At 39.8% G+C, this 27,252-nt stretch overlaps 1 protein-coding gene across 8 annotated transcripts in view; it reads left to right on the forward strand.

Moving 5' to 3' along the window:
• TXNRD1 (thioredoxin reductase 1) overlaps positions 1-27,252 on the forward strand; it is a 125,167-nt gene that overhangs the window by 80,223 nt on the left and 17,692 nt on the right. For 7 of the 8 annotated variants that reach the window (XM_074326240.1, XM_019728470.2, XM_019728471.2 and 4 more), the window contains 9 exons: positions 8,347-8,469; positions 9,874-9,946; positions 11,332-11,451; positions 19,208-19,350; positions 19,775-19,890; positions 21,306-21,531; positions 24,000-24,092; positions 24,704-24,780; positions 26,014-26,170. In XM_074326240.1, the coding sequence (XP_074182341.1) occupies positions 8,347-8,469; positions 9,874-9,946; positions 11,332-11,451; positions 19,208-19,350; positions 19,775-19,890; positions 21,306-21,531; positions 24,000-24,092; positions 24,704-24,780; positions 26,014-26,170 (1,128 nt within the window). Of the gene's footprint in view, positions 1-7,186; positions 7,507-8,346; positions 8,470-9,873; positions 9,947-11,331; positions 11,452-19,207; positions 19,351-19,774; positions 19,891-21,305; positions 21,532-23,999; positions 24,093-24,703; positions 24,781-26,013; positions 26,171-27,252 lie in introns of all 8 variants that reach the window. The other variant, XM_074326239.1, reaches the window with a different exon arrangement.

The following is a 27,252-nucleotide window of genomic DNA, read 5'->3' on the forward strand; positions in this document are numbered from 1 at the left end:
AAAAAAATGGTAAAGACCATCCATAGGGCAGTGAATATGCAACATTAATACTATAAAAAAAAAAATTAAGATGCCTTGCCTCATTGCAGAGAGGGCTCAGGTCAATGAGTGGGTATCCATATTCTAAAAAAATTTCTCCTGTGATTAAACTCAACAAAAGTCGAGTATCTCTTCTCTAGTAGACAAAGCATCAACTAAGTGCTGAAAAGTCATTAGGAACTGGTCAAATATAGGAATGGTATTCTAGGCAGGGGATATTGAGGCCAAATATATGGGATTGTGAGAAGTTATGGCACCAGAGAGCCATAAAAGTTTTTGAAAACTATTCCATTTGAATGTTAAACAGGGCAAAAATTGTATTACCTTGTCTGTTAGTCTCCTCAGAGATAGAAGATATTTTTGTCATATTACTTCAAACACAAAAATCTTTTAACAACCAGTTATAGTCTTGATATACTTGGTTAATTTCTTTTCAGGCCCCTAGTTTCCCTTTGTAACTTCTGCTAGTACACAGTGTCCTTCAGAATCAGTGATGTTTTATTATGTAACAGCCTTGAATATTTGTTTCCAATTCAATTTTGCATTTCTTAATAAGGCTTTAAATGCCTGGAAACTGTCCCTGTTTAAATTGAAATATAGGATTAATTTATGCCAAAGTTCTTCACTTCGGATAAAACCATAAATGCTTTTTTTTTTATTACTTGCAATTGTTTAAAAATATAAATTATAGACTTATTTGGAGGTTATTGCCAAAAATTGGGTCTTTAAGGAAACAGTTTTTGAAGGTGCAGTGAGTATGCCTATAAGCTTCTTTTCTTGGTCTCTATAGGAATTTAATCTTTGGTGGTAGTGGATTTTGCCATTAAACATTATTTGGCAAGTGGATAAGTATTTTGCATAGTAGTAATGATAAACTTTCCAACTAAGCCTAGTGTGGTGCAGGGAGAGGAGATCCAAAGACTGAATGACATCAAGATTGAGAAGAGGGATCTTAACGTGTGGATGGGAGGAAGGTTCTTCAGTAATGGAGGCTTTTAGCAAAAATAGAATTTCTCTTGAAACTTGGCCAGTTAATTTCTAAAGTAGTCGTTCCTTCCCCGTTTTCATTTGAAGGAATGCTGACCCTTCCCAGTGTCTACCATCCTTTGATTTAGCCGTGATGAAAGCATCTTTTGGCCTTGCTGAGTCTCTACTCAGACTCTACTGAGACTTTAGCATGTCTCTACCATCTGAGTTCCTAGGGTTTTCCAGAAACTTGCTGTTTGAAGAAAAGATATTCTTAATGATAGCAAAAAGATCTTGCCTCAGTTCTTTAGTGGCCACCAGATTGCTCTGTTATATGCCTAGTGTCTTTACTAGGAGCATGTGAAAGTTAGTGATGACAAAAAGCATTAATAGAGAAGGTAGAGGTTTAGTGTCTTCTCTAAAGTTATAGCTGTTAAAATATAAATCAAGTTGACCACTTGTTTTTATTTTTACTGATTGTCATGACACCTGGGTTGCCTCATCACTTTGAAATTAAAATGACTGCTTATATTGAAGAAAAAAGGAGAGTGACCAATAGATAATTGTAGAGATTAGGTATGAACCAAACTGCAAATCTGGTTTCCCACTAATATAGTTAGAGTGGCTTAAATTTCACAGTTTCAGTAAAATCAACTGAACTTAAGGAGAATATTATGGAAAAAATTTTTTTACTAGAACTTTGTTATATAACAGGACCACTTTCTGATCAGAGGACCTGCCTGGGGTCAGATCCTGACCGTCTAACCTTCTAGTTAGAGACTTTGGGCAAATTATTGAACCTGTAAACCTTATTTGCCAAGTGGGAATAGTATCTGTCTCTTAAGTATACAGTAAGGATAAATTTAGAAAATGTAAGTGACAAGTACTTTGAAATATGAATAACTGGGTAATGTATAGTGAGAGAAGCAAGAGATTTATAATCATTTAGATGTGGGTTCCATTCTTGACTCATGGGCAAGGTTCTTATCTCTAAGGGCTTTTGTATTGTCATTTCTTAAATGGGAAAGACATCTGCTGGGAAGACTGTTGTGAGGCTTACGTGGGATGATGTGTATAAAACATCTAGAATAGTATCTGTCTCACTGTGAGCACTCATGTAAGTGCCTCACTCTCTGAATCAGGGTCAGAAAATCCATGCTGCCACCTCCTTCCATGGTGACAACTCTGTCATGGTTCGTTCACTTTCCTTTAAGTCTAGATATAATTTCCTTTGTTCTGGGGAATCCATTTCCAAGGGATTGGAATTGGCACTATGTTAATTTACTTAATTGTTTGAGTACCCACTGTGCCAGGTACTGCTCTAGGCACTGGGGGAAAAGTGGTGGACAGAAAATGACCCAACTTTCGTGGAATTATATTTTAGTGGGTGTGTTAGTTTTCAGTTGCCGCTGTAACATTACCATTTAATGGCTTAAAACAACATAAATTTATTACCTTCTACAGTCTGGAGTTTGGAAGTTCAAAACCTGTTTCTCAGGGCTAAAATCAAGGTGTCGATAGGGCTGGTTCCTACTGAAACTCTGAGGGGTGAATCTGTTTTCTTGCCTTTTTCAGTTTTTGGAGGCTGCCCCTATTTCTTGATTCACAGTCTCTTCCTCCATTTGCAGAGCTGGCAGTGCATCCTCTTCTGTCTTCACATTTATTACTGTAATGAAGTTTCCCTCTGCTTCTCATATAAGGATAATCCTCCCCATCACCAGGTCCTTAAATCACACCTCTAAAGTCCTTCATACCAGTAATGTATTCACAGGTCCTAGGGATTCAGACTTGGATGTTGGGGACTATCATTCAGCCTATCACTGGGCGGGGTGGGGTGGGGGGTACAGCAGTATTACAGTTAATGATGACTGACTGCTCTGAGGAAACACTGCTTGGGTAGTGCTTAACATGCTACCTCGGGTGGTAAGGGAAGGCCCCGCGAGAAGGCATTTGAAATGGAATCTGTTATAATTTGCCAGAATACTTGATACAGAGTACATGTTAAATATTACCTTGGCTTTAGATAGTTAAGGTGCATAATAGCTGAATATCTAGAGAATTAATTGATCATGGAGAATCAGCTTTCGTGATTGTCCTTGGAGGAAGGTAATGTAGCAAGATTCTGTTTCCCTGAGCAGGAAGATGGTTCTTTGTTTGGTTACTCCCCTCACTATTACTGTTTGGTATTCTCCACGCTGCACCACCCATCAACATTGACTCAAAATTTCCTTAGGCCAGGATTTGGGAACTTTTTTCCTGCAAAAAGCCAGATAATAAATATTTTAAGCTTTGTGGGCCATATGAGCTCTGTTGACACCAGTCAATGGTGTTATTGTTGCAAAAACAGCAGCAATAGACAATATTGAAGCAAATGGGCATGGCTGTTTTCCCATAAAACTTTATTTGAATTTCATATAATTTTCATGTATCATGAAGAGTTACTTTTATTTATTTTTTTGCTTTATGTTAATAACCATTTTCAGCTCAGGCTGTAAGAAGAAAAGGCCTGCTGGAATTGCCCCACAGGCTGTAATTTGCCAACTCCTGTCATAGGCCGAGAGCCCAGTCTTTTCTAGAAAGTCTGTAGCATTTAAACCACCAGTTAGTGTTCTTTTTCTTTCCTGGCCCATAATTCTCTAAAGCACAAAGGGGCTTGAGGTACAGAACCCCAGTGGATGCTACAGCAACATAGTCGTTGGATTTCAAAGGAAACAAGCAGTTGGTAACCTGGTGGAAGTTACTTATCTCTGCAAACAAGGAACCCAGGCAGAATTTAGGGAACTTGTGCAAGTTCACACGTAAGTGGCAAAGTCAGCTTCAGGTTTGGACTGAAATCCAAGCTCCTAACCCACTGTACTCTAGCCTTGTACTTCAGTGTTTTCCACACTTTTATTTTTTGTGGATGAAAAAACTGAACTGCAGCCCAGACTCTCAGTGTACCTAAGAAATTAGGAACTAGCACCCAAGTCTTTTGTTCTAAAAATATTTTTGAACATCACATACATGCAAAGTTGGCACTGGTGACACAGAGATGAAAGACAAAGATGCCTGTCCTTGAAGAGTTGATGGGACTCTTGTGATGATGCCAGTGGGATCTCAGAGGAGGACCCAACTTGGGTACCCTCAAGTAAAGGCTTCCAGCTAAATCTTGAAGGACATGAACGGGCTGGGGTGGAACAGCCTGTGCTAAGTGCCCTGACAACATGGGTTAATGGAGTTGTGAGAAAGAAAAGGAAAATGTTGTTTGGGAACTTTAGGGAGACAGTGGAGGAAATGGGACTTACATTGGGGTCTTAGAATGTTGGTAAAAGAAACCCTTTTAAACTCTAATGGAATGCTTTAGAAAGGGTAGTGTGTTTGTGTACATTGAATAAAAATAATATAATATCCTTTAGTCTGTCTAGGTACTGGGTCAGGATTTGATGGGGAAAGGGCATTTCAGGTGGGGGGTGGGAGTACAGTGCAGGGAAGTGCAGGGGACATCTGTAAAACACTCCACAGCTTTTTGACTTAGTCCTAGGCAGGTTCCCTTCTTTAGGTAGGGGAGAGTTAGTAACTTAAAAGTGCTTTTTCCTCCCAGCCACTGTGTTACTATGTATTTATTAAACTGTGCAGTTTGGTGAGTTATGTTAACTTCATTTTACAAATGAAAAGACAGAGAAACTCCTAAGTACTAGGCAATTATCGCGAGTTTTACCTAGCTTAGAGAGTGGTAGAGCAAGTATTTTAACCTAGGCCAGTTTACCAGAACTCTTGCATAATGGTAAGAAAACCCAGTGTAACTCTGCCCAAAGATATAAATCATGTTTGGGGCGGGGTGGGGGGATAAAGATTACTTATTCTAATTTTAAATAAATCTGGCACACTTGAATTGCTTTTGGCCTCTTTTGGGGGAGTCTGAAGCAGTGTTTTACTGGGGTGGCAGGGAAAGGCATTGCTGTGAGGCAGATGGAAGAAAGGGAAGGATAGTGGAAGACCAGCAAACACCTTCAGGTGAGAAGTTTGTGTATTTACACCTGTGTCCTATAGCAGTGGTTCTCAAAGTGCGTCTCGATTCCTCTGGGGCCCCCTGAGGCCCCTTCAGGAAGTCCTGAGGTCAAAATTATCTTCATAATATTAAGATAGTGTTTGCCCTTTTCACTCTAATTCTCTCGCAAGTCTGCCATGGAGTTTTCCAGAGGCTACAATACTGGTGATGTTGCAACAACAGACTGAACACAGAAAAGATATGAGCTCCCTTTTAAGGCAGACATTAAAGAATTACAAAGATATAAAAACAATGCTACTCTTCTTGCTAATTAAAAGTATTTCAAACAAATTATGTTTAACAATAGGATATTTAATATTTCAATAATTTAAAATAGTAAAACATTTTCTTAGTTTTAATTTCTAATATGCTAAATATTAATAAATAAACCCCATTAACCAGAAAGAACTCTTTGGGGTCCTAACTAATTTAAGGTTGTAAGGGGAGTCCAAGACTACAAAGTTTGAGGATTCCTATATCAGCTACTATGCTCAGCAGCCACTATTTCGAGCAGTTGTAGGTGGAGGAGGAAGGAGGAAGCTTTATTCTCTTGTCTCTCCTTTCCCCGTCTGTGTGCTCCTTCCTTATAATGTCGGGGGGGGGGGGGCTGTCTTCTATTGTCTTATTTATATTTCAGGTGGGAAACCACTTAATTGGAGCTGAATGACGGCAATTTCAGTTTTAAGTTGGATAAAAATTTAAAGATACCATGTTTAGTTCTGGGGTCAGCTGAATGCTTCAGTTGCCTATGTCTTACTGATTTTACCCAGTTGAAAATGTTCAGACTCACTCAGAGCTTTCTTTATAAAATCTGTGCACTGGTTGATATAATTTGACTTTAACGTTGAACCATAAGAACCCAGGTGTGACCCAGAACTTCAGTACAGAGCAAAATGTTGGAGGGAGTATGTCGCTTTTCAGCATGACAATGCAATATTCTTTCTTTTGTTCTAGTAGATATGTTGGGGGAGGTAGTTAACAAGAACCAGTGGTTTTCTTTTAGGCAGACAGTGATTGTGTTCTGGCACCATCTGTGTTAAGTACGAGGCATGATCAAAAAATACGGTGAATATTTAAATAAAAAAACTTATTACAGTAAAAGACATTGCCATTAACCCCCCTCAAATACTCCTCCTTGCTTCGAACACACTTATCCCATAGTTCTTGCCACTTTCTGAAGCAGTTCTGGAAGTCCCATTTGCTTTTCTTTAGTTGTGCTGTTGTGGCTGCCTCAGTGTCCTGAATTACTTCAAAACGTTTATTTTCCTGGTCGTTTTGACTTTGGGGAAGAGCCAGGTGTCACACGGGGCCAGATTCGGTGAATAAGGTGGATGAGGACACACCGCAATGTTTTTATTTGACAGAAATTGCCATACCAGAAGTGATGTGTGACATGAAGCCTTTCGAAGGCTCTGTTGTGATAAAAAAACTATGGTGAACGCTGCTGTCCAGTGCCATCCAACAGAAAGGCAGGGATCTTCCAAACAGGAACCAGTGTGTCAAACCTTACTAACAGTGTGTGACAAGTTTCAACGTGTTTGGTGCAGTTAGTTGGGTGTGAGCTACAGTTGAGAGAAGGTGTGTTTTAAAGTGTGCTGTAAATCATCCTCCATCATAACAATGCTCTGTGTCATACATCACTTCTGGTACAGCAATTTCTGTCAAATAAAAACATTATGGTGTGTCCTCATCTACCTTATTTACTGGATCTGGCAATGTGTGACTTCTTGCTCTTCCCCAAAGTCAAAATGATTAAGGACATCGAGGCAGCCACCACACCACAACTAAAGACACTCCTGAAAGAGGACTTCCAGAAACTGCTTCAGAAAGTGGCAAGAGTGATGGGATAAGTGTGTTCAAAGCGAGGGGGATTAATGGGCAATGTGTCTTTTACTGGAATGTGTTTTTTTTTTAATTTAAACATTCACTGCATTGTTTGATCATTCCTTGTACATACAGATAAAACAAGGCTGAGATTAAAAATGGTTATTTTTCCAGAAGAACATCTAGCTGCATTTATTAGTTAATTCTTTCAAACCAGGAAGTCAGCCTTACGCTCTTTGAGGCCAACTAGAGAGTAACTTGTTACCTGAAGCTCATATTGATCCTTTGATCTGAACGGCAATTATGACCACATTGTTTTTCCCCCCACAGTGCCTTGTATTGGAGGAGCCTCTGCCATAATGCCAGTTGATGAATACTGGCTCTGTTTCCCAGCCTCTCATGTTAGACCTTTTGTACAGACGGTCAGGGTGATGCAGTCTTGTCCCCACTGTTGCTGGTTTCCAGGTGTTCTCCCTTCAGTCCCTGAGCCATCGTGTGTACCTGCCTTGCTGCCAAGGGGCAGCCACAGTGCTGCGCCGCCTGCTCCACCTTCCTCCTCTGCACCCCCTTCCACATCCCAAGCGTCCTATTCTACCGACCCTAGGCTCCGCCTTTCATCCCCTACATCTGATGGTAGGCAGGAGAAAAAGGTAATATTGACTATATCTCCAAAACAGTGTTCAAAGCTAACAGGGAATAGAACTAGGGGGATGAAATGTCGTCTTAAAATTAGAAGTCTCACTTTTATATAATAAAGCCTGTTATGTGCCAAGTACAAAGAAACTAAACACTAAATATAATATAAGAGGCTTCATGCTTAAGTAGATTAAAGAAACGAGTTTTACAGAGTCATGCTTATTTATTTATTTACCACCTCCCTTCCTTTTTTTTCCCCTCCGTTGTTTATTTTAAATGCCCTGCAAAAGCAGGGATTTTTACATTTCACTTTTCAAGCAGGCATATGTCAATTAATGATTTTGTTATAATTTCTAGATTTTATGCCTCACACAATGCAGAAAAGTCTTAAATATTTGGCTAATCTGTTTCATTTGCTGTTAACAGGGCCCTATTTTAATCTGAGACCATAGCCCACTCATTATTCTACCTTTGACTGGAAAGTAAAGATAACTACCAAATTGTACTGATGGTTCTATTAAAAACACAGTACAAATGTTTTAAAAACCTAATTTAGAACCTCATTTAAAAATCCTAGGAAAAAAGGGCTGATCAAACGTAATTTAGTCCTAAGTTGATTTTGTCGGGCCATGAGGACCATTCTTATGTGAAGGTACTGTATGCACACGTCAGCTATCTGTGTGCGTATCTGTGATGTGAGAACATTGAACATTTCCATTTGTGTGCTATCGTATAAATCAAACATTTTTTTCCTTTGAAACTCTCATTTGCTTTTCTTTAAAGAAAGGTTTTATAAAACTTTCAGACATTGCTGCTTTTAAGTTATTTTCCCTCTTGTCGTTTTTCTTCTTTAGGCTTTGCAAGAAGGCAGACTTCAAAAGCTACTGAAAATGAATGGCTCTGAAGATTTTCCCGAGTCCTACGACTATGACCTCATCATCATTGGAGGGGGCTCAGGAGGGCTGGCAGCTGCCAAGGCAAGGCTCCTTATGTGCGATCGGGTTACGACAGTTCTCCACGTTCTTGGTGGGATTTGTCTGAGCCACTCGTAGGACATTTTGCATGTGGACTCGAGTGGAACATGTTAAGGGGAATTATTTTTCCAGGTTGAACTATCTGTTCTTTATATAAAAGTACTAGGCCCAGTATTTGGGGACAGATTTTCATTCATTTTAAGTTTGGTTGATTTTTCAAAGATAATAAGGGTTGTATGGAAATGGCTTGAAATTAAATAAGTAACATTTCTTAGTCTTTATAAATATTAAAATTTTTTTTTTCACTATGATAATTTCCCTATTCAGAATTCCTCTTCCCCGATAGAAAGATGGGGAACAGTTGGGTTTCTTAAACTTAGTAAAAATAATTTGCCTCCTGTGTATATGAAGTGAGCTAAACGAATAATCTCTAACTCCGTAGCCTGGGGGTGATGGGGTAGAGGAGGGAGGCTCCCGGCCATGAGATGCATTTTCTATGTGTGAAGGGGCCCTTGGAACTGTCAGTCTTCCCGAAGAGGTTCTTTTAAAAGAAGAGGTGTTTGTACTCCCCTAAGGTATGGCTTATGGTGAAATCAGTTCTAGTGAAGCTGCCCAAATTGGGAGCAGGCCAGTGTCTGGTATCAAGCAGTGCTTTGCTGTAAATGACTCAACACCAATGCTGGGTATATATATGTATACATGTATTTTACTGTAATGATGGTGGTTTTGAAGGACACATAGACTCAGTCCTTTCAAATATTCTTTGGAGGTCTAGTTGCTAATACACGGAGCTTATTCTCTGAAAAACAAAGGATACTATGTGAAGAGAACTTTTGACCGTTGTCATTCTCCTAAAACAGATTTGGCAACCTTACAGGTATCATCAACTTTTTCACTGGCTCCTTTCACACAAACATTTTAGGAAATCTGACAATTTCAGAAGAAAAGCTTCTCTAATGTTTTGCCTAGAAACTGAAATAAAACTTACAAGTACTTTAAAAAATATTATCTTATAGGATACAGGCTGAATCAAGGGTTGTTTACTGTCAGTAAATCTGTTTTACTGACTACTTAACCATTTGCTTAGAAATGGTCATATATTTCTCAGATTGCTTAATTTATTAGTGTTTGAGTGGAATTATATACGAGGATTCTGGGGTTTCCAGCTGACAAACAATTTTACAACTGTAATCTTCATAGTTCTTAAAGCTACTCTTATGACTGAATATCGCTCAGTTTTTATCTTGAAGTTGCACGAATCATTTTGGTATATGAAATGTGTAGGTATTAATAACTGGTTATACTTTAGGCATCATAGCTTAATAAAAATAGCATGGCTTTTTAACAGCCTACTTCCAGATTATCATGTTACCCTTTCTAACTCATTTTGATAATTTTGTTTTCCAGGAGGCAGCCAAGTATAACAAAAAGGTGATGGTCCTGGATTTTGTCACTCCAACCCCTCTTGGAACTAGATGGGGTAAGCTTTTAAAATATTTTAGTAGTGAATTTCTAAGAGCAGGGTTTTCCCTGGTATGGGTTTAAATGACTCCTAAAACCTAATTGAAAAATTAAAACAAACGAACCAAAAACATGTACCTTTTTCACCTGGGCTAAGTTAAAGTGGACTCCAGTTAAATGTTGAAAATGTAGGTTCTTTGGCACAGAGTCAAGATAACACAAAACCTTATCCACAGTTGTTAATGATGATTTAAAGCCCATTTGAGTAACCTAGTATATTTAGGGCCTTAACAACCAAAAATTTAAAGTCTGTATCTGTGGATTTCTGTTTTAAATCTACCTCTTAACATTCAACAGAAACTGGAATCAGATACCTTAATAGATAGCCCTTGCTTCTTCTTTCTTCTGAGTCTTGGTGAATTATATATTCATTTTTCATTTATTCAACAAGTATTTATTGAACACTTACTGTGAACCAGGGCCACGGAGATATAGCAGTGAACACGGCAGACATGAAGTTCCTGTCCCTGTGGAGTTTACATTGTGAGAATCAGCGAAAGCTGAAGACTAGACCACCTTCTTTTAAAAATGCTCATATATTGAGGCCTGCGCAGGTCCCAACCTATCCGTGGTTTGGGGTTGCTATCTGCCTCATAAAGCAAAGGAGAGGGTTTGTCTTCTGGGAAGACAAAGTCGTCTTCTCCTCTGAGAAAGCCTCCTATATCGTTGGCTTGGGCATCTTCCAGGAACAGGAGGGCCCAGATAGAGCCCTGGTGAGTTTGGGTATTCAGCTCAGAGAGGCAGAGAGAGCAGACAGTGGTTATAACCAGAACATCCAGGGTGGGGTGTAGTTACCTCCAGAACGCGTCACTGCTAACCCAGCCTGGGCTTCGTGACGGTCATAGAAGTGTATTCCTTAATAATAAAACAATGCAGTTAACAAAAATGCTCACGTTCACCAAGTTTTATACGTCGTTCCAGACCCACTGCGTCCCAGTTATGCCCAGCTTCACAACCCCTTTATCAGATAATCCTGCTCATAGATTCAGTGGCAAGTATAAGGTTGTACACAGAGTAAAATACAAATTTCTCGCCTCTTTTATCAGCAGTCAGTTAATTTCGAATCTTTAAAGTATGTGGAAATTGTGGAAATCTGCTCATTTTTTTGTTTTGTTTTAGGATGTCACTATTTGGCATCTCTGAATGTCACTATAAGAATGTCACTATAAGGCTCTCTGAACATAGAAATGTCACAGACTTCGGAATCAACTTGTCTAAACTGTATTGGCTACATTAAGCGAATACATTAGGGTGGTTCATAGAACAGTAATAACTGTGGACCTTTTTCTGTGAAGGAGAGGTCCTTCAAAGCTGCTGTAAACTGACTTCTCAGTGTTTTTGCAGGTCTCGGAGGGACATGTGTGAATGTGGGTTGCATACCGAAGAAGCTGATGCACCAAGCAGCGTTGTTAGGACAAGCCGTGCAAGACTCCCGAAACTATGGCTGGGCTGTTGCGGAGCCGGGTATGGAGGGATAGTTACTCTTCTGTTTGTGCTTTTGGGGTTTGAGCTTGCAACGCACCATTCATTTTTATGAGACTAACAGTAACCTGGAAGTTGTTTTTTGTTTGTTTGTTTATATTTTTAATGGATAAAAATCACTGCAGTTATCCTATGTCAGGGAGCTCCAAAACTATTACAGTAAGAACAGACATGGCACTTACGAGTGTCTTTCTTTCATAGAAAACCAGAATTCTTTCAAATAAATTCTCATAATTACAGAGAGTTTCATAAAGGAGTATGAGTTTCATTGCTTTGCTTTGAAACTGTTGCATTTTTCTCTCGCTGCAAAGAAGTCTGTTTCATGACCTGGTACTTTGAGGGTAGAGGGATGGTGTGTTTGTTGTAAAGGGGTTGGTTAGTCCTTGTTGGATTAACAATATTTAGAGTACCCTAGAAACCCTAGAAAAGTTGAAGAGGAATTTGTTGGCTTTCGAAAGTAGATTGCATTATCTAGTGGAAGACTAATAGGCCTAGCACAGCTTCATGGCTAATTAATGAGCTAGGTCACCATGTCCGTGAAGGGTGAAACTCCAACCCCTACCTGATTTTAGTTTTGAGATCTATGAGTTAAGGGACACTTGAGGGAAAATCTTCCAGCCAGTAGTTAGAGTAACTTATTCTGTGGCTTTTTCTGAGTTTTAATGAATAATTATTATTTTTATTTAAAAGCAAGTCAAATACATGCTTTGAAAAATTTTGTTTCCACTCAAACTAGTCATGCTTCCTTTGCTGATGCTTTTCCTTCCCATTTAAAAATTAACACTACTTTTTTTCTAAGTCTGGAATCTTAAAAAATTAGTAACTTTAAAAGTTTTCCTATGCTGGGGTCTTATCTCTTTCCTCAGATCCTTACAAGGCTCCTTTCTGTCCATGACCGTTGGAGGCCTGAGGCTGGTCCCGAGAGTTTCATGATTTGGCCCCTTGTCCTTTACTCTTGACCAACGAAAAGGGCAGTTGAGCAGACTCTCTGGACCTATGGGACGTGAATTTAACACATAATCTACTGATAGTCCACTTCTATTCCCTCCTCTGCCCCCACTCCAAGTTATTATTTACTTCCGTGTCTAAATGCGCACCAACCAAGTCTACCATTAACACACTCTTCCCCTTCCTGGAAGCCTAATGTTAACGCACCTACCTAACCACAGGGTCTCCCTTCTTAGGCTGCTTAGTAGACATTTTAGAAATCCTACTGATGAAGTTACATAATGTTAATTAGTGTGCCAACTGTTTGTACTTGCGTGTCTGCTGGGGCGATACGGAGATAAATAATACAAATCGTGTAGGCACATGGATTCTGTTCTCGTTGATGTACTGATTCTTTGATGTACAAACCAAGTACCCTGGGAGCCTAGAGGTGGAATTGAAAAACGGATTTAAGAGGTGATGGAGATGATTTCTCAGATGTTGTGTCCCTGACAGTGAACAGAGGTGGGGGGTGGGGGTTCACTTTGTTTAGGCAGTGAAAAGAGAATGAATAAGGTACATATTTGAAGAATAGCAAATACCCTGGTGTGTCCGGAGTCTGTGTGTGGAGATCACGGATGAGGAATGGGTGTGAGGACTGGTGCTGTGAGCTGAACACCCTAGGTGGTTTGGGGGAGAGGTCCTAGGAGGGATGTGTAGACTAGCTTAGCAAGCTGCACAGTTTTGCTGAGGGCAAGATGGAGCAGATGCTTATAGTTGCTTCCTTGGATGGCTGCTGGTATAGTAGGAAGAAAATGGGGAGAGAAGGTGAAGACCGTTGCTGTAACAGAGAGGGAGCTGCCATCTTCCCCCTTCCCCGTCTCAACCTTCTGCCACTCCCCAGCGTCATATGGCTTCATTGAGGTCCTGAGGTCAGGACTGATCATTTATTCGCTATTCCATCTCTATTCCAGTGCATATTTAACCCTTCTATCCCTGGAGGGAGGTCCTGTTATTCCCATTTGTCAGACAAGGAAACTGAAGCTAGCAGTTGAAGTGGTTTGCCCATGTCACAGCTAAGAATAGTTGGTGGTACTAGGATTGAGACGGAGGTATTTTGGAGTTCAAAGCATATGGCGTTTACACCAAAAGCATCTTTTTAAAGTCACGATGGCTCCAATGGCAACTCGTTTGTAGGATCAGAGCTTCAGGAGCTGTTGTAGGGGCCGGCACAGTGAGAGCTTTTGGCACGGCTGTGAGTGCGCCTCTCCTTACCACGCTCTCCCCAAGAGGGCTGAGTGACTGTGTAACCTGTAGGCCGCACTCCAGTATTTCTTCTGTGCCTTTGGGAGGAAAACCTAGGAACTATCCATTTTCTTTCCTAACCACTCCCATAACATCTGTGAATCTCCCTCCGCCCCCAAATTATTCCACACATACTCTACCAGTATTCTCAGTGGGACTTCTTTCCCAAGGGGACGTCGAGTTAAGATCTTTCCTTCACCCCAGCCTCCTGACCCATTAAATTGCAGGTTATTGTAGTAGGTAGACCTGGGCACAAATTCTGCCTTTGTCATTTACTGCCTATGTGGACAAGGATTAAATACAATAGTGTGATTAAAATACCTGCCACTTAACATATGTTAGTTTTTGTCCTTTCCACCCAGACTCACTTCTTTTAATTCTTTCATCAGTTTTAGTAAATCGCAGTAGCTTCAGCTGAGTACTTTTCTTGGTTCTTTGTTTAATGGATTGTAGAAAAACAGTTAACAGATGTTATGGGAAGTTTATATTTGAAACAAATTAGTGCCCTCTTAAAAGAGGACATTTAACAAGAATATTAATCTGAAAAAGTCTAGAATTTGTTAGAAAAAGTAAGGTTGTCGGAAGCAAATTTTGATTTATAATTTCCATTGACTGTCTTCTTCATACTCAATGCCACTGGCCCTTAAATCTAGGTAAATAACAGTGCTGGGGAGGTATAACTTAGAGTCATAAAATGTTTATTCATTCTTGGAGGGGCTGGTACTCAAATTGGTATGTTCTACAAGTTGATGTTAGCTTTAAACTATCAACTCAATGTAAAATGAAGTTAGTGGAGCAGATTGCTTAATTTGGTTAGAAATATAGGAATGTGTGTGTATATATAAACACACACGTGTGTATGTGTGTGTGAGAGAGAGGGAGAGAGAGAGAGGTCTTTACAATCTTAAAAAGGTAAGACATAAGTACAGGCCACTACTAAATGTGAATTTTATTAACAGGCCAATTCAGTATGATTCCGATACATTCAGTAATCGGGTGGTAGAATATAACTTGGTGAGCTGAGAAATCTTCTTTCCAGCAAAAGAATATCTCTGCCATGTAATAGTGATAAGCACTAGCATACTTAATTATGTTGAATTTATTTCTAAATTATATAATAAAGAACTAATAAATGTACAGCAACCGAGATAATAAACAGCCACTGCCACCATAGTGCACATGTGTACATTAAAACCAGCAGAAGCTTCCTAATTTCCTGAGGTTTTAAAACTTGAGCCAAATCAAAGTTGTTTTATTTGTCTCTTCTTACACATATCATTTATCCAACTAATTGAACATTTACCTCTTTTGTATTTCCCTTTTCCAGATTTTAAAGTAGAAATACAATTTTCTATGTTTACACCGTCTACCTCTTGTCTTTGTCAGCAGCGATCCCCAAACCTTTGCTGAGAGCTGTTGAAGAACTGTGCCCTCTAGTTAAATGCCTTCACTCTTCCCAAATGGAAGCCTGGTGGTTTGTTTGTTGTTATCTTCAGATTTTCTCAGTAAGCCTTGGGCTTCCAAAGTGAGCTGGGGCCTAGCAGTGCCCGCCTTGCCTGCCAGGGTCCCTGCTGAAGGGGTGGTCATTACCTCCATCCTTTTGGTGCTGCATGATTGTGGTGAATAATCAGTGAATTTAGATAAATGTTTATGCATTAGATTTTAGAGGGCGAAAGAAACTTGGAAATTTTTCAAATGAGAAAGCTCTAGAGGCTGCTGAGCCGTGTTCACAACAGATAAAAACGTGAAGACTTATTTTGCATTTTTCAAACAGAAACATCTAATCTCATGTCCTTGACCAGAGAACAGTGTTCCAGTTTTCTGGGAAGACTGTCTTCTCTGATACTGCAAATAGTTCTGAGTGTGTTGAGGGAGGAAAGGGACCTGGGCCAGGCACGTAAACTGGATGAATTGGTCCTTTCTGGAAGATTTTTGGTCTTTATATTTTTCAGATTTCTCTATTTGAGTTTTCGTATGCTCAAGAATTAAATGTACCTATAAAATATTAAGTATTTTGGAAGTTTTAGGATTCCATTGTCATTACAAGGAAAGCAAGATCATTGGTTTGCAATTGAGGGCTTGCAGTTTGGGGATGTATTCTCCCACACACCTGACGTTTCACATACATTGTGTGTGTGTGTCTGCCATTGAGTTAGTGTGTGGCCTTGGGCAGGTCATCCATCCTTCATTTCCCTGTGTATATAATGGAAGGAGCTCATGCCCCTTCAGGTGCTTTGAGGTTCACGTGAGAAGGTGCGCGGAACATGTTAAAGATCCTGGGTAGTTCTGCTAGCTGGTTACTGTTGTCAGACCTAATGGTGTAGCCTGGCTCTCTGTAGTAGGACGTGATCAGATCAGGAGCGACAGAGATGGCTTATGACCCAGCTGCTGGCATCAGCCTAAAGACACACCCAGGTGAAGCACAAATCCTGCCTGGCCAGCTAGAGTCTGCCACTTCTTTTTTACTTTTTTTTTTTTTTAAGGGAAACAGGACTTTATTGGGGAACAGTGTATACTTCCAGGACTTTTATTTTTTTTCCAAGTCAAGTTGTTGTCCTTTCAATCTTAGTTGTGGAGGGTGCTGTTCAGCTTCAAATTGTTGTCCTTTCAGTCCTAGTTGTGGAGGGCGCAGCTCACCTCCTGTTCAAGTTGTTGTCCTTTCAGTCTTAGTTGTGGAGGGCGCAGCTCAGCTCCCGTTGCTAGTTGCAGGGGGTGCAGCCCACCATCCCTTGCGGGAGTCGAACCGGCAACCTTGTGATTGAGAGGACACATTCCAACCAACTGAGCCATCTGTGAGCTCAGCGGCAGCTCAGCTCAAGGTGCCATGTTCAATCTTAGTTGCAGGGGGCGCTGCCCACCATCCCTTGCGGGACTCGAGGAGTTGAACTGGCAGCCTTGTGGTTGAGAGCCCACTGGCCCATGTGGGAATCGAACCGGCAGCCTTTGGAGTTAGGAGCATGGAGCTCCAACAGCCTGAGCCACCGGGCCGGCCCTGCCACTTCTTTTAATAGTGGTGGTGACCGGGTGCCAGCCCCATAGACTGCTCCCAGAGGCTCAGTATTGAATTCCAACTGGTAGACCAGGCCAGTGGAATCAGGAGGCCTTGGAGAAACACTGGGGTTGTGCCAACAGATGGGCTGAGTGTGGGGTTATGGAGTATCCAAGTAATATTTGGGAATGCAGGAAGGTGGTGGATTGGGGGATTATCAGAAGGCAGGGCAGCCATAGAGAACTGGGGTTCCGGGCATGTTATTATCCACAGTGGTTACCACCAGTAGTGTATGAAGTAGGAATTGGGATTTTGCAAGACCAGGAACTCAGTTGTCAGAATGGAATGCAAGGTCAGGACCATGGGAGCTTCTGGAGTGACTTGATGCTGAATCCCAAACTGATGGGTGGAACTTTTGAATTCCTCCTTCCTGAACATAATCGCAGAGATTGGGGGGTGGAAGTGGCTGCCTACTATACCAGAGGATAAAGGAACTTTGGTAGAAAGGGGGTTTGAGGAATTTGGTTATCAGGTGACGCCTGGAATTAATGTTGCTTTAGGTCTCATCATTGAAATAACTGAATTTATTGGTGCTACTATTTAATCTCAACTATGTTTTCTTTTAGAATATGGTATGTCCTGTGTGATTAGCAGAGTATTATCTACTTGGTAGCTCTACAGCTGAAATTTCACAGATGAATCTTCCCTTTGATCCAGTTCCTTGTTTCTCTGTGGGGATGTTTTTGGCACGCTGGGCTGGACAGCTCCTAGTTGTAAGGAACTATAGTGAAGGATATTTAACATCACTGGCCCTTGGGCGTCCCTAAGTCACTATGACAACCAAAACCACCATCAATAATATGTCTGGGATTTGCTTAAACTATCCTAGTTTAAAAAAAAAAAAAGAGGTATAAGAAATGAGGTTGGTAAGATGTTGGTCTTTGTTGCAGCTAAATGATTGGTACATGGGGGTGAGTTACATGTGCCAGTGGAATTCTGTTCCATAGCTGGTGGAGAAACAATGAGACCTGACTCTTTTTATAGTGGTGGTTGATGGATGCCAGACCCATAGGCCGATCCTGGCAGCACCCCCCATACCCTCATCCCCCAGCTCCCAGTCCTCTTGGCATCACAACCACAGTGGCCTCTGCCGTCATTTTTTTTTTTTAAAAAAAGATTGAACTGATCTCTCTAAGGTTTGCTGCAGTTCTAACATTTTATGATTTTGTGAATCGACGATCAATAATCTGTTCTCTAGGATACCACAAAGCATTTTTCGTTCCCACTTCCAGAGGCTGGCCTTTGGTTCTCATAGACTTGGTTTCACCACTTCCTGTGTGGCTCCTCTGAATCCAATACTCACACTCCTCATTTCCTTGATAGAAGCTTTCAGTATATGTTGATTTTTCTTGTCCTTCTTTTCAAACCACAGCTTTCCCAGAACCTGCCCTCTTCCTACCACCAGAGTATATTTTATCTGTATCCTATTTTTTCCTAGTCATTGATAAGTTATTAATTAATGAATGACAAATAATTGATTTTTTTTTTAATCCTTTGAAATTTAATATTAGTGCCTTGACTCAAAAGATTAGTTTTCTGATAGAATTGAACCTTTCTCTCTCTGGTGACATTGGGATTGGGGGGGGCAATGAGAGAGACTCTTAAAATTCTTTGTCTAGACCAGGGGTTAGTAAACTTTGTAAAGGGACAGATAGTAAATATTTTAGGCTTTTTGGTCCATATGGTCTCTGTTACAACTACTCAACTCTGCCGTGGAGCACGAAAGCCACCCTAGATAATGTGTAAATAAATGATTGTGGGTATATTTCAATAAAACTTTACTGGGTGGCCAGATGGCTCAGTTAGTTCAAGCGTGAGCTCTGAACAGCAGGGTTGCAGGTTCGATTCACACGTGGGCCAGTGAGCTGCACCCTCCACAACTAGATTGAAGGACAACAACTTGGAGCTGATGGGCCCTGGAGAAACACACTGTCCCCCAATATTCCCCGATAAAATTTAATAAAACAAAGCAAAAAAACCTTTATTTATAAAAGTGGTGATGGACTGGATTTGGCTGGTGGTGGACCTTGCTTGGCAGCCCCTGGTTTAGAGACCGTTAACCAGTTTAGTAAAGCCAAATCTGGCTCCATCAGAGTCGCTTAGGGGTTATTACAAATGCAGAGTCCTAGGCCTTACCACACCTTGTTAACCCCGCAATTACTATTTACAATCCAAAGTAAATTCCTGTTCATTTCTAGATAAAGAAGAGAAACAGTAGTGAATGGTTATTTCAGTCTTAAGAATTGCCAGGAAGCATCGCATTATTTAGTAGTCTGGTAGTTTTCTAAAAAGGAAAGAATATTTGAAGGTGAAAGGGTTGTTTATGTGCTTGAAGTGAAGTATTTGCCCTTTTCAACGAAAAGCCTTGCTCTTTGTACTCTATGTGAATAGTTACTGAGAAACCATCTTTGCCAGGCAATTGGGAAGCTAAACATTTCGTCTTATTTTCTTATGCAGTTAAACATGACTGGGCAAAAATGACAGAAGCTGTGCAGAATCACATTGGCTCACTGAACTGGGGCTACCGGGTGGCTCTGCGGGAGAAGAAAGTCACCTATGAGAACGCATATGGGCAGTTTGTTGGTCCTCATAGGATTAAGGTAATTGTGTGAAAGCCTGAGGAGCTTTTTGGGGTTTGTTTGTGTTAAGCTTTGTTTGGGGTTGGGGAGGAGAAAAGAAGGTGATTATCCTAATAAAAGTAATAGCCACTGGGACGCAGAGTGTCCAGTTGGATGCTTTTGCCATCCCATCATATGGGGCTTGCTTTTGTGGTGTGGTAAAGGGTAAGGGTATTTGGATTGGGGGCCAGGTTACCTGGACGTGAGTCTTGGCTCTGCGTCTTAGCATTGTGACCTGAGCAAGTCCCTTAAGATTACGCAGAGTCTTAACACCTCTTCCGCGTTACCAAATTTTTATGAAGATCAAATTGGACAATGTGGTGAATGGCCTCCTTTGTTAACTATAGAGATTACAATTCTACAGGATAACAACTTATTAAAAGCTGTCATACTGCTTCCTTTGTAGGCAACAAATAACAAGGGCAAAGAAAAAATTTACTCAGCAGAGAGATTTCTCATCGCTACTGGTGAAAGGCCTCGTTACTTGGGCATCCCTGGTGACAAAGAGTACTGCATCAGCAGGTAGGGGAATTGCAGGGAGGAAAACCCATTGTGGATTTATGCTTTTGCTTTTTTCTTCAAACCCATGTAGTCCATTTCCTAAAATGTAACGTGGTTTTTTGTTTGTTTGTTTTTCTTTTTTCCTTGTTGCCCAACGGGGCAGGAGATTGGGAAAAAGAGAAAGGAAAGATTATTTTAGAAGAGAGAAAGAACATTTTAAAAATTCAAAACTGTAAATCTTGGTCATCTTACCACTCAGAGTTAACGTCACTGCCAGCATACAGAATATGTTTAAATTTATATTTGTATTTGAAATTTATATATATGTGAGTATGTAGTATAAATGTATAACATATAAAACTAGCTGGATATTCACAAACATTTTGTAAAGTGATACATGTGTATATACATTTTTTTTTTTATTTTTATAAAACTAGGGTCATCTATTAGCTTACTCTGACCCTTGCAATGTGGACACTAAAAGAATTAGAGGTTATAGCAGACCATTTAGATTTATCCATCCCTAGTCTCTATTCATTGTTGTTCAAATGATCGCAGTGTCAGTGTAGATAGACTTTCTGAAATAAGTGAGTCAAGCAAGATTTAGCTATGTGATTTATTTTTGCCCATCAAATGATAAATTGTTCAGAATTGTTGTTCAGGTATTTTAAATCATAAAGACAGGTTGTTGATAAATAGGTCCTCTTGGATGCTTTTGCCCAGGAGTTTCTGATTGTGTTTTTACTCTTTTCAGACTCCTTTTGGGGGGTGGGGGAGATATAATTTTTTTCCTTTGTGTCTCATGGGGGTAGCACAGATGGCAACCGTTGTCTTGAATAGGCTCCCTTCTCATATTTAAAAAAAGTCATTTTCTAACAGTGCTTTTGTGATACCGCTCATGTCTTGTATATTCTTCACTTAACTAGAAGGTTTTGTCAGGTTTAACTTTTTGTTGTTGGATTTTTATATTAACAAAAAACAGTATATTGGTAGTTTTTTTCCCATCCCTCTCCCCACTCTTGATAATTGGTGTTCCAGATGAGAGGTAACACACTTTCCACCACGGAGAGAGCTGAGTGGCTAGATGAGGGTGGCGATTGCACATGGATGTTACTAAACACGTTAGTGGAGAATTAATTCCAAACTACTCACCAGTTTGTTTGTGAGTTGTTCTGTCAGAAGTTAATATGGTTTATTGTGTTTGGCCATGGTAGCTTAAGCTCTACCCCCAAAGCAACTGGGTGGCAAGAAAGGGAGAATGTCTAAGACCTTATGAAAACTTCTCATATATGATGTGTGTAGCTAATTGAATATTTTAAATCTGAAAACTCTTTTGTTCATAAGAAAGTAAACATATTTACTTTGATCTGGTCATTATTCACATATGAACATTTTCCTATTTTTTTCTTCTCTTTTTAAAAAAACTTTCTTTTCAGTGATGATCTTTTCTCCTTACCTTATTGCCCGGGGAAGACCCTGGTAGTCGGCGCATCCTATGTGGCTTTGGAATGTGCTGGCTTTCTTGCTGGCATTGGTTTGGATGTCACTGTTATGGTGCGGTCCATTCTCCTTAGAGGATTTGACCAGGACATGGCCAACAAAATTGGTGAACATATGGAAGAACATGGTATCAAGTTCATAAAACAGTTTGTACCAATAAAAGTAAGTGGGCTACCTGTAAGTCTGTTGATTCTGTACTCATGTGAAAAGTCTAGAAAGAAAGTTGGGTGGATGATGGAAGCATCCTTTCGGCATTATAAATTAGTAATGCTTTAATTGTGTGATACAGATACGTAAACTTGTACCTGCCTACCACCTAAATAGCTCTGTTCTTATTGGCAGATGAATAATTTCTTCATTTCCTTCTGATCTTTCTTACCTTTGGTTCGCTTCTGTTTAATGCTTCCCTTTATGCATTCCTTTACTTCATGTCTTGTGTATTATACTATGCTCCTTCATACATACCAGTGATTTAAGTAAGAGCTCAAGACTAGACGGATTTAAAATTTTTTCCATAAGACATTTCTCCTCAGTATACAGTGTAGTCAACAGATGCGCAATGTTATTCTGGCTTCCCTGAAAACGATTATCTACTTTTATGTGGGTTGGGCTTTTATGCTAATTTAATCTTTTGAAAATGCCGAATAATATGTCAGGTTCTGTTGGGACTTACTAACATTACGACATAATATTTTGTTTTGATAACGTAACATAATGTTTTGATACATGAGAGTGACACAATTGAGCACTTCGCCTGTCTCACATTAGTAGTTTCCTGCAGTGCAGGCAGAGATGGGACTATTTTCTTAAAGTTAAGGAACCTTAGTGGTCATTTTAAAAATTGCTCAGTGGGTTAACTTCGTTTCGTTGCGTGACCATGAAATCTCTAATGTTGACAGAGCATGAGTGTCGGGGTCAGAATGACCTGGATTCAGTCCTGCTCTGCCGGGTTCTTGCTTTATGACTTTGGGGGAATTACTTACCCTCTGTGAGCTTCGGTTTCTTACGTAACATTGGGATGATAACAGCACCTAGCTCAGTTCTCGTGAAGACCACATTGGCTTATACTCAGATTCATTTTAGACTTAGTCTGTGCCAGGTACCATCTTTCTATTTCATAATTGCTGTGAGGATTAAGAGCAGATTTCCTGAAGTTATCAATTCTTGATTGCTGTAGCTGGTTTTTAGGGGGTAGAGATATGATTTGTGTTAGGACTATGGTTAGAAAACAGCAGCAGTATGTACACGAGTATGCTTTACTGATAGAAAAGTAAAGTCTTCCTTTATAGCATCTTACCATCTGGGGAGTGGTGGTTCCCCGTGAGAAGCTGGTGGACTATCCCTCGTGGATAAGCCTGTGTTTATGCACATGACAGTTTGCCAGGGTGTCTCCGCTCCCCAGAGGCCGGTAGTGAACACTTGCTGTATTATAAAGTGACTGAGGGGAAGAAGCTGTATGCGAGGGGAAGGAGAGGGTGCATTTTGGACAAAGAACATAGTATGAGCAAAAAGGCTGTGGGAATTAACATTGTTCTAAATGCAGAAACTGTTCTGGATACAGAAAAGGCCTGACTGGAACAGAAAAGTAAGGCAGAGGAAAGATTAAGTAAGAGGTAGGACGAGGCCTTTATGATTTTTAAGCAAATCTAAGCCATGGGCCAATTCAACTCTTCTCCAAAGAAGAATATTGTACCTTAAACAGGAAAGACATTTCTAGTATGTTCAAAGGGACTTAAATATATACGGAAGGGAGTTCAAGAAGGAAATCTTTACTATTTATTGATGTTGAAAATAAAATGATCCTTGACAGTTTTCCCATACAGAGAGGTTATATTGTAAAGGTAGAGTAGAAATTGCAGGTGATTTTATGGGTTTCTCCCAGTAAATATTTTACAGAAACCCACGATTTGGCTGCCATTCAGAGATGTCAAATGTTAACCACATACTGGCAGAGTCCTTCAGGTGAGGGGTTTCTCAGTCATCGTTACCCTTTCTGTAGGTTATCATTGACCGCTCTGTGTGGTCGGCTCCCATGTGGGATCTCGTTTGGCACAGCACAGGGCCTGCTTATTCCTCCTTTCACACCTAACAGCTGCAGACAACCCTCAGTTCTGATAACACATACCGCCTTGCCCGCTATGGTCTTTAAGGCTTTCTAGCTCTTATTTGTATCATGATTGACCTACCCCCATGTCTATCCTTTGTTGACAAAGCTGAACATCTGTAGTCAAAAGAGAATCTCTGACTGGGCACAGCAGTGGCTCCAGGGCATTCGGGGTTCTGGGTGAGTCTCGAGATAGGAGCCTGGGGAGAGCAGTAAGTCCTTGGTTTGGTTTTAGGAGTTGTAGTGCTTTCTCTGGCTTTCTCTTTCACTTTTCTCTCTGAATTTTATTCTGTTTAGAACTATTTGAAGGAAAGCCCCTCTAGCAAACATTAGCAGCAAGAAAGAAGGGGATTAATAAAAGACTCACACCGTCCTAGTGACGTTAAGGTGAGGGAGAGGGGACATGAAAGACCTTTCAAATCAGATTTTGTGTTTTAACTTTGGGTTACCCGCTTAGAAAGGGAGGATACAAACTGTCCACCTTGATGTGTCTTTAATATGGAGTAAAACTTTTTCACTTTTCTAGGTCGAACAGATTGAAGCAGGGACACCAGGCCGACTCAGGGTGGTAGCTAAGTCCACCAGTGGTGACGAAATCATCGAAGGAGAGTACAATACGGTAAGAAATGGACCCAGGTCAATACTTCATTAGAAAGCAAATAATATGCTTATTGGATATTTGCTAGGTACTTAAAATGGCTCTTTGCTCTTTCCAAGACCCTTGGTTCTATTCCCATTCTGAGACATCTTTATTACTTGTGATACTGTAATTTGTTTTGGTGCTGGGATGGCTTCAGATTTTTTCCACTGCAACTTAAAGTATCGCTTGTCAAATGGCTGTAAAAAGGCATCAGCATTTTTAAATGAGCTAGAATTTCTCTGTCCCAGGTTCTTCCCTTTCATCTCCCCAGCCCACCACTTTTAATATTTAAGTGAATTCAGTCGTGGACTCTGCTCCCTTTGTCTTTAAACTTGTTTAGGTTTATTAAAGAATTGTTAGCAACCCTTTTCTTAACATGAAGTGGGTAAAGATTTCTGCTATATCATGTCCAAAGGATTTTTTTTTTTAAAAGATTGTAATTTGTTTAAACTCTTGCATTGTTTTCTTAATGAAATACTTCTTTCCAGGTCTGGATGAATCAGATTGGCTTAGTAAGCAGAGAAAAGAGGATTAAATAACTCATGCAAAGCCTTTTTGTTAATAGTCACAACATGTTAATAATTTTTCAGGTATTGCTGGCAATAGGAAGAGATGCTTGCACAAGAAAAATTGGTTTAGAAACCGTGGGGGTAAAGATAAATGAAAAGTAAGAAAAAAATCTTTATTATATTTCACTGACTACTTTTTCAAGTATTTGTAATATTAATACTGGAGTTTTAGATTTTTAAGGTTAATTTCTCCATAGTTGGTGAGTTCCCCTTTTAAGCTTAGAAAAAAATCTTCTTTCCTGTTTGTTTTATTTATTTATTTTTTCCTTTTCAAAATCTAAATGAGAGATATACTGGCTTGCTTTTTGTTTCTTCAATGTATATGTGTACAGAAAAAGATCCAACCCCCCTCTTGTCCCCCCCAGTTACTTGCAGGTATGTGCTTTAGCTTCATTAAATATGTAGATTTGAACCATGTTGAAAGCTACCAAGTTTTAGGAATGCTAGAGAGGGAGGACACTACATTTCTAGTGACAGCTGCAAGTATGAGAACCTTTATTTCTTCAAGGGTTTTAAAAGTTAAAATCCTTTGCACTATATCCCTGCCCCGGATAACTGAGGCTCTGGGATCTGCTTATGGGAGCAGCATGGGTTATTTCCCAATATTGCCTTTCTTACATCCAAGTAAAAACGAGTGCCATGAGTGGCAGTCTCCCTTGGAATATGGGCAAGCTGTTATTCTTTGTGGGAATCACATTTATTCAGGAGAAGAGATATCTAATCTCACTATGAGGATTTTTTTTCCTTCATTTTTTGTCATAACCTGGTAGCCAGTTTCCAGTTGGGGCCAAGGTTTAGATTTTGTATAATGTTGACGGCTAACATTTACTCTGTACTTACTATGAGCCGTTGACTGCTGTGCTGGATGTTTTATACGCTTTCTCCTTCAATCCTCACAACCCCTTAAGGTAGATGATGGTGTTCTTTTCCTTCTTACTATTATTTTCATTACCATTGTTGCCATTTATAGGAGGGGAAATGAGGCTTAGAGATGGTAAATAGCTCTCCCGAGATCATAGAGGTAGTAACTGATAGACCTGGTGATTATAATTTAGAATTCTTAACTACTGTGTTCTAGTTTTCCCATTCCAGGGTTTCTTATCGTTGTCTTATTGCTTCAGTTTTCAAAATAGCAATCAGAATTGTCTCTAAGCTTTTGCTTCCTCTGAGTTTTTGTTGTTGTTGTTGTTTATTTTGTTTTGGTAGTACATTAGAACATTGCCGTAGGTTAGAGTCACAATTTTGGGTTTCTTTGGGAGAAAGAGGATTTTGTTCTACTTAGTAAATAATGGTAATTAATGATCATTTTTTTGAATTGAATCAATTTGCAGGACTGGAAAAATACCTGTCACAGATGAAGAACAGACCAACGTGCCTTACATTTATGCCATTGGCGATATTCTGGAAGGGAAGCTGGAGCTCACCCCAGTAGCAATCCAGGCAGGAAGGCTGCTGGCTCAGAGGCTTTATGCTGGCTCCACTGTCAAGGTGAGTGTCATGGCTGTCACCCACTGAGATACTGTTTTTAATAACACTCCCAGTTCCCTATTTAGGGACAGTTGGGAATTTTCCAGGTCTTGAATAATTTAGTTATTTTGATGATGGCATCTGAGATGTGTTTTATTAGCTGTATTCCAAACAAGACATTGTCAAGACTGCTGTACCTTTGTGACTTTATTATGAAAATAGTCACTCTTGGAATCACACTAAGAATGCAATGAGCTTGATGAATCAAGTTTCAGCACTGTAGTGTTCCATCTACTCATAATAGTTGCATTGTACATCAGCTTCATTATTAGAAAATTAAGTAATCTTTTTATGGCACCTCTCTAGGCTACATAAAAGGATTTGGGGACCTCGGAAATAATATCAGTGTGCAGAGCTGCTTGAACCAATATTCAGGCTTTATTCCCTTTCCCTTCTAAAAATATATCTTCTGCTCTTGGAATGTTGAATGTGTTATATTAATGTTTATAAAGTGGTTTTTAAAAGTCAGTGTAGGAAATTGAAACTCTAAGGTATGTTTCATGGGACTAGATGGGGAAAAATAATAAATATACTGGAAGACTATTTTTTAGAGCAGTTTTAGGTTTATAGCAGAACTGAGAGGAAGGTGCAGAGATTTTCCACATATCCCTTGCCCAGACACATGCATAACCTTCCCCGTTATCAGTGTTCCCTCCCTAATTATTTTTTTAAAGGATTCTAGAAACATTAATTGTAACGAATTTAGTCACTATCCGTTTTCCTTATGTATAAATCATCATGGGTAGAATTAGGTTGGTTAGAATAAGGGAAACCTCAAAGAAGACTGGTAGTAAAATTTGTAACGAGCATCTTGAATGTACCTGGGTTTAGCTTGGATTGTAGCATAATAAAATCTTATATTTTGAAATTAACAGGATTGAGGATAAAAAGGGTTTTGAGTTCCAGGTTGTCTGATCATCCAGGGACTAGCAGTCTGTTGGTTTTGTATTACTATTTGAAATAAACTTAACTATCTCTTTGAGTGAGTTGCATCTTATATTCATTGTTAGAGTTTAGTATCTGGTAAACCAAGAAAGCATATT

The sequence above is a fragment of the Rhinolophus sinicus genome, linkage group LG02, assembly GCF_036562045.2.
Source record: "Rhinolophus sinicus isolate RSC01 linkage group LG02, ASM3656204v1, whole genome shotgun sequence".
Taxonomy (NCBI): Eukaryota; Metazoa; Chordata; class Mammalia; order Chiroptera; family Rhinolophidae; genus Rhinolophus; species Rhinolophus sinicus.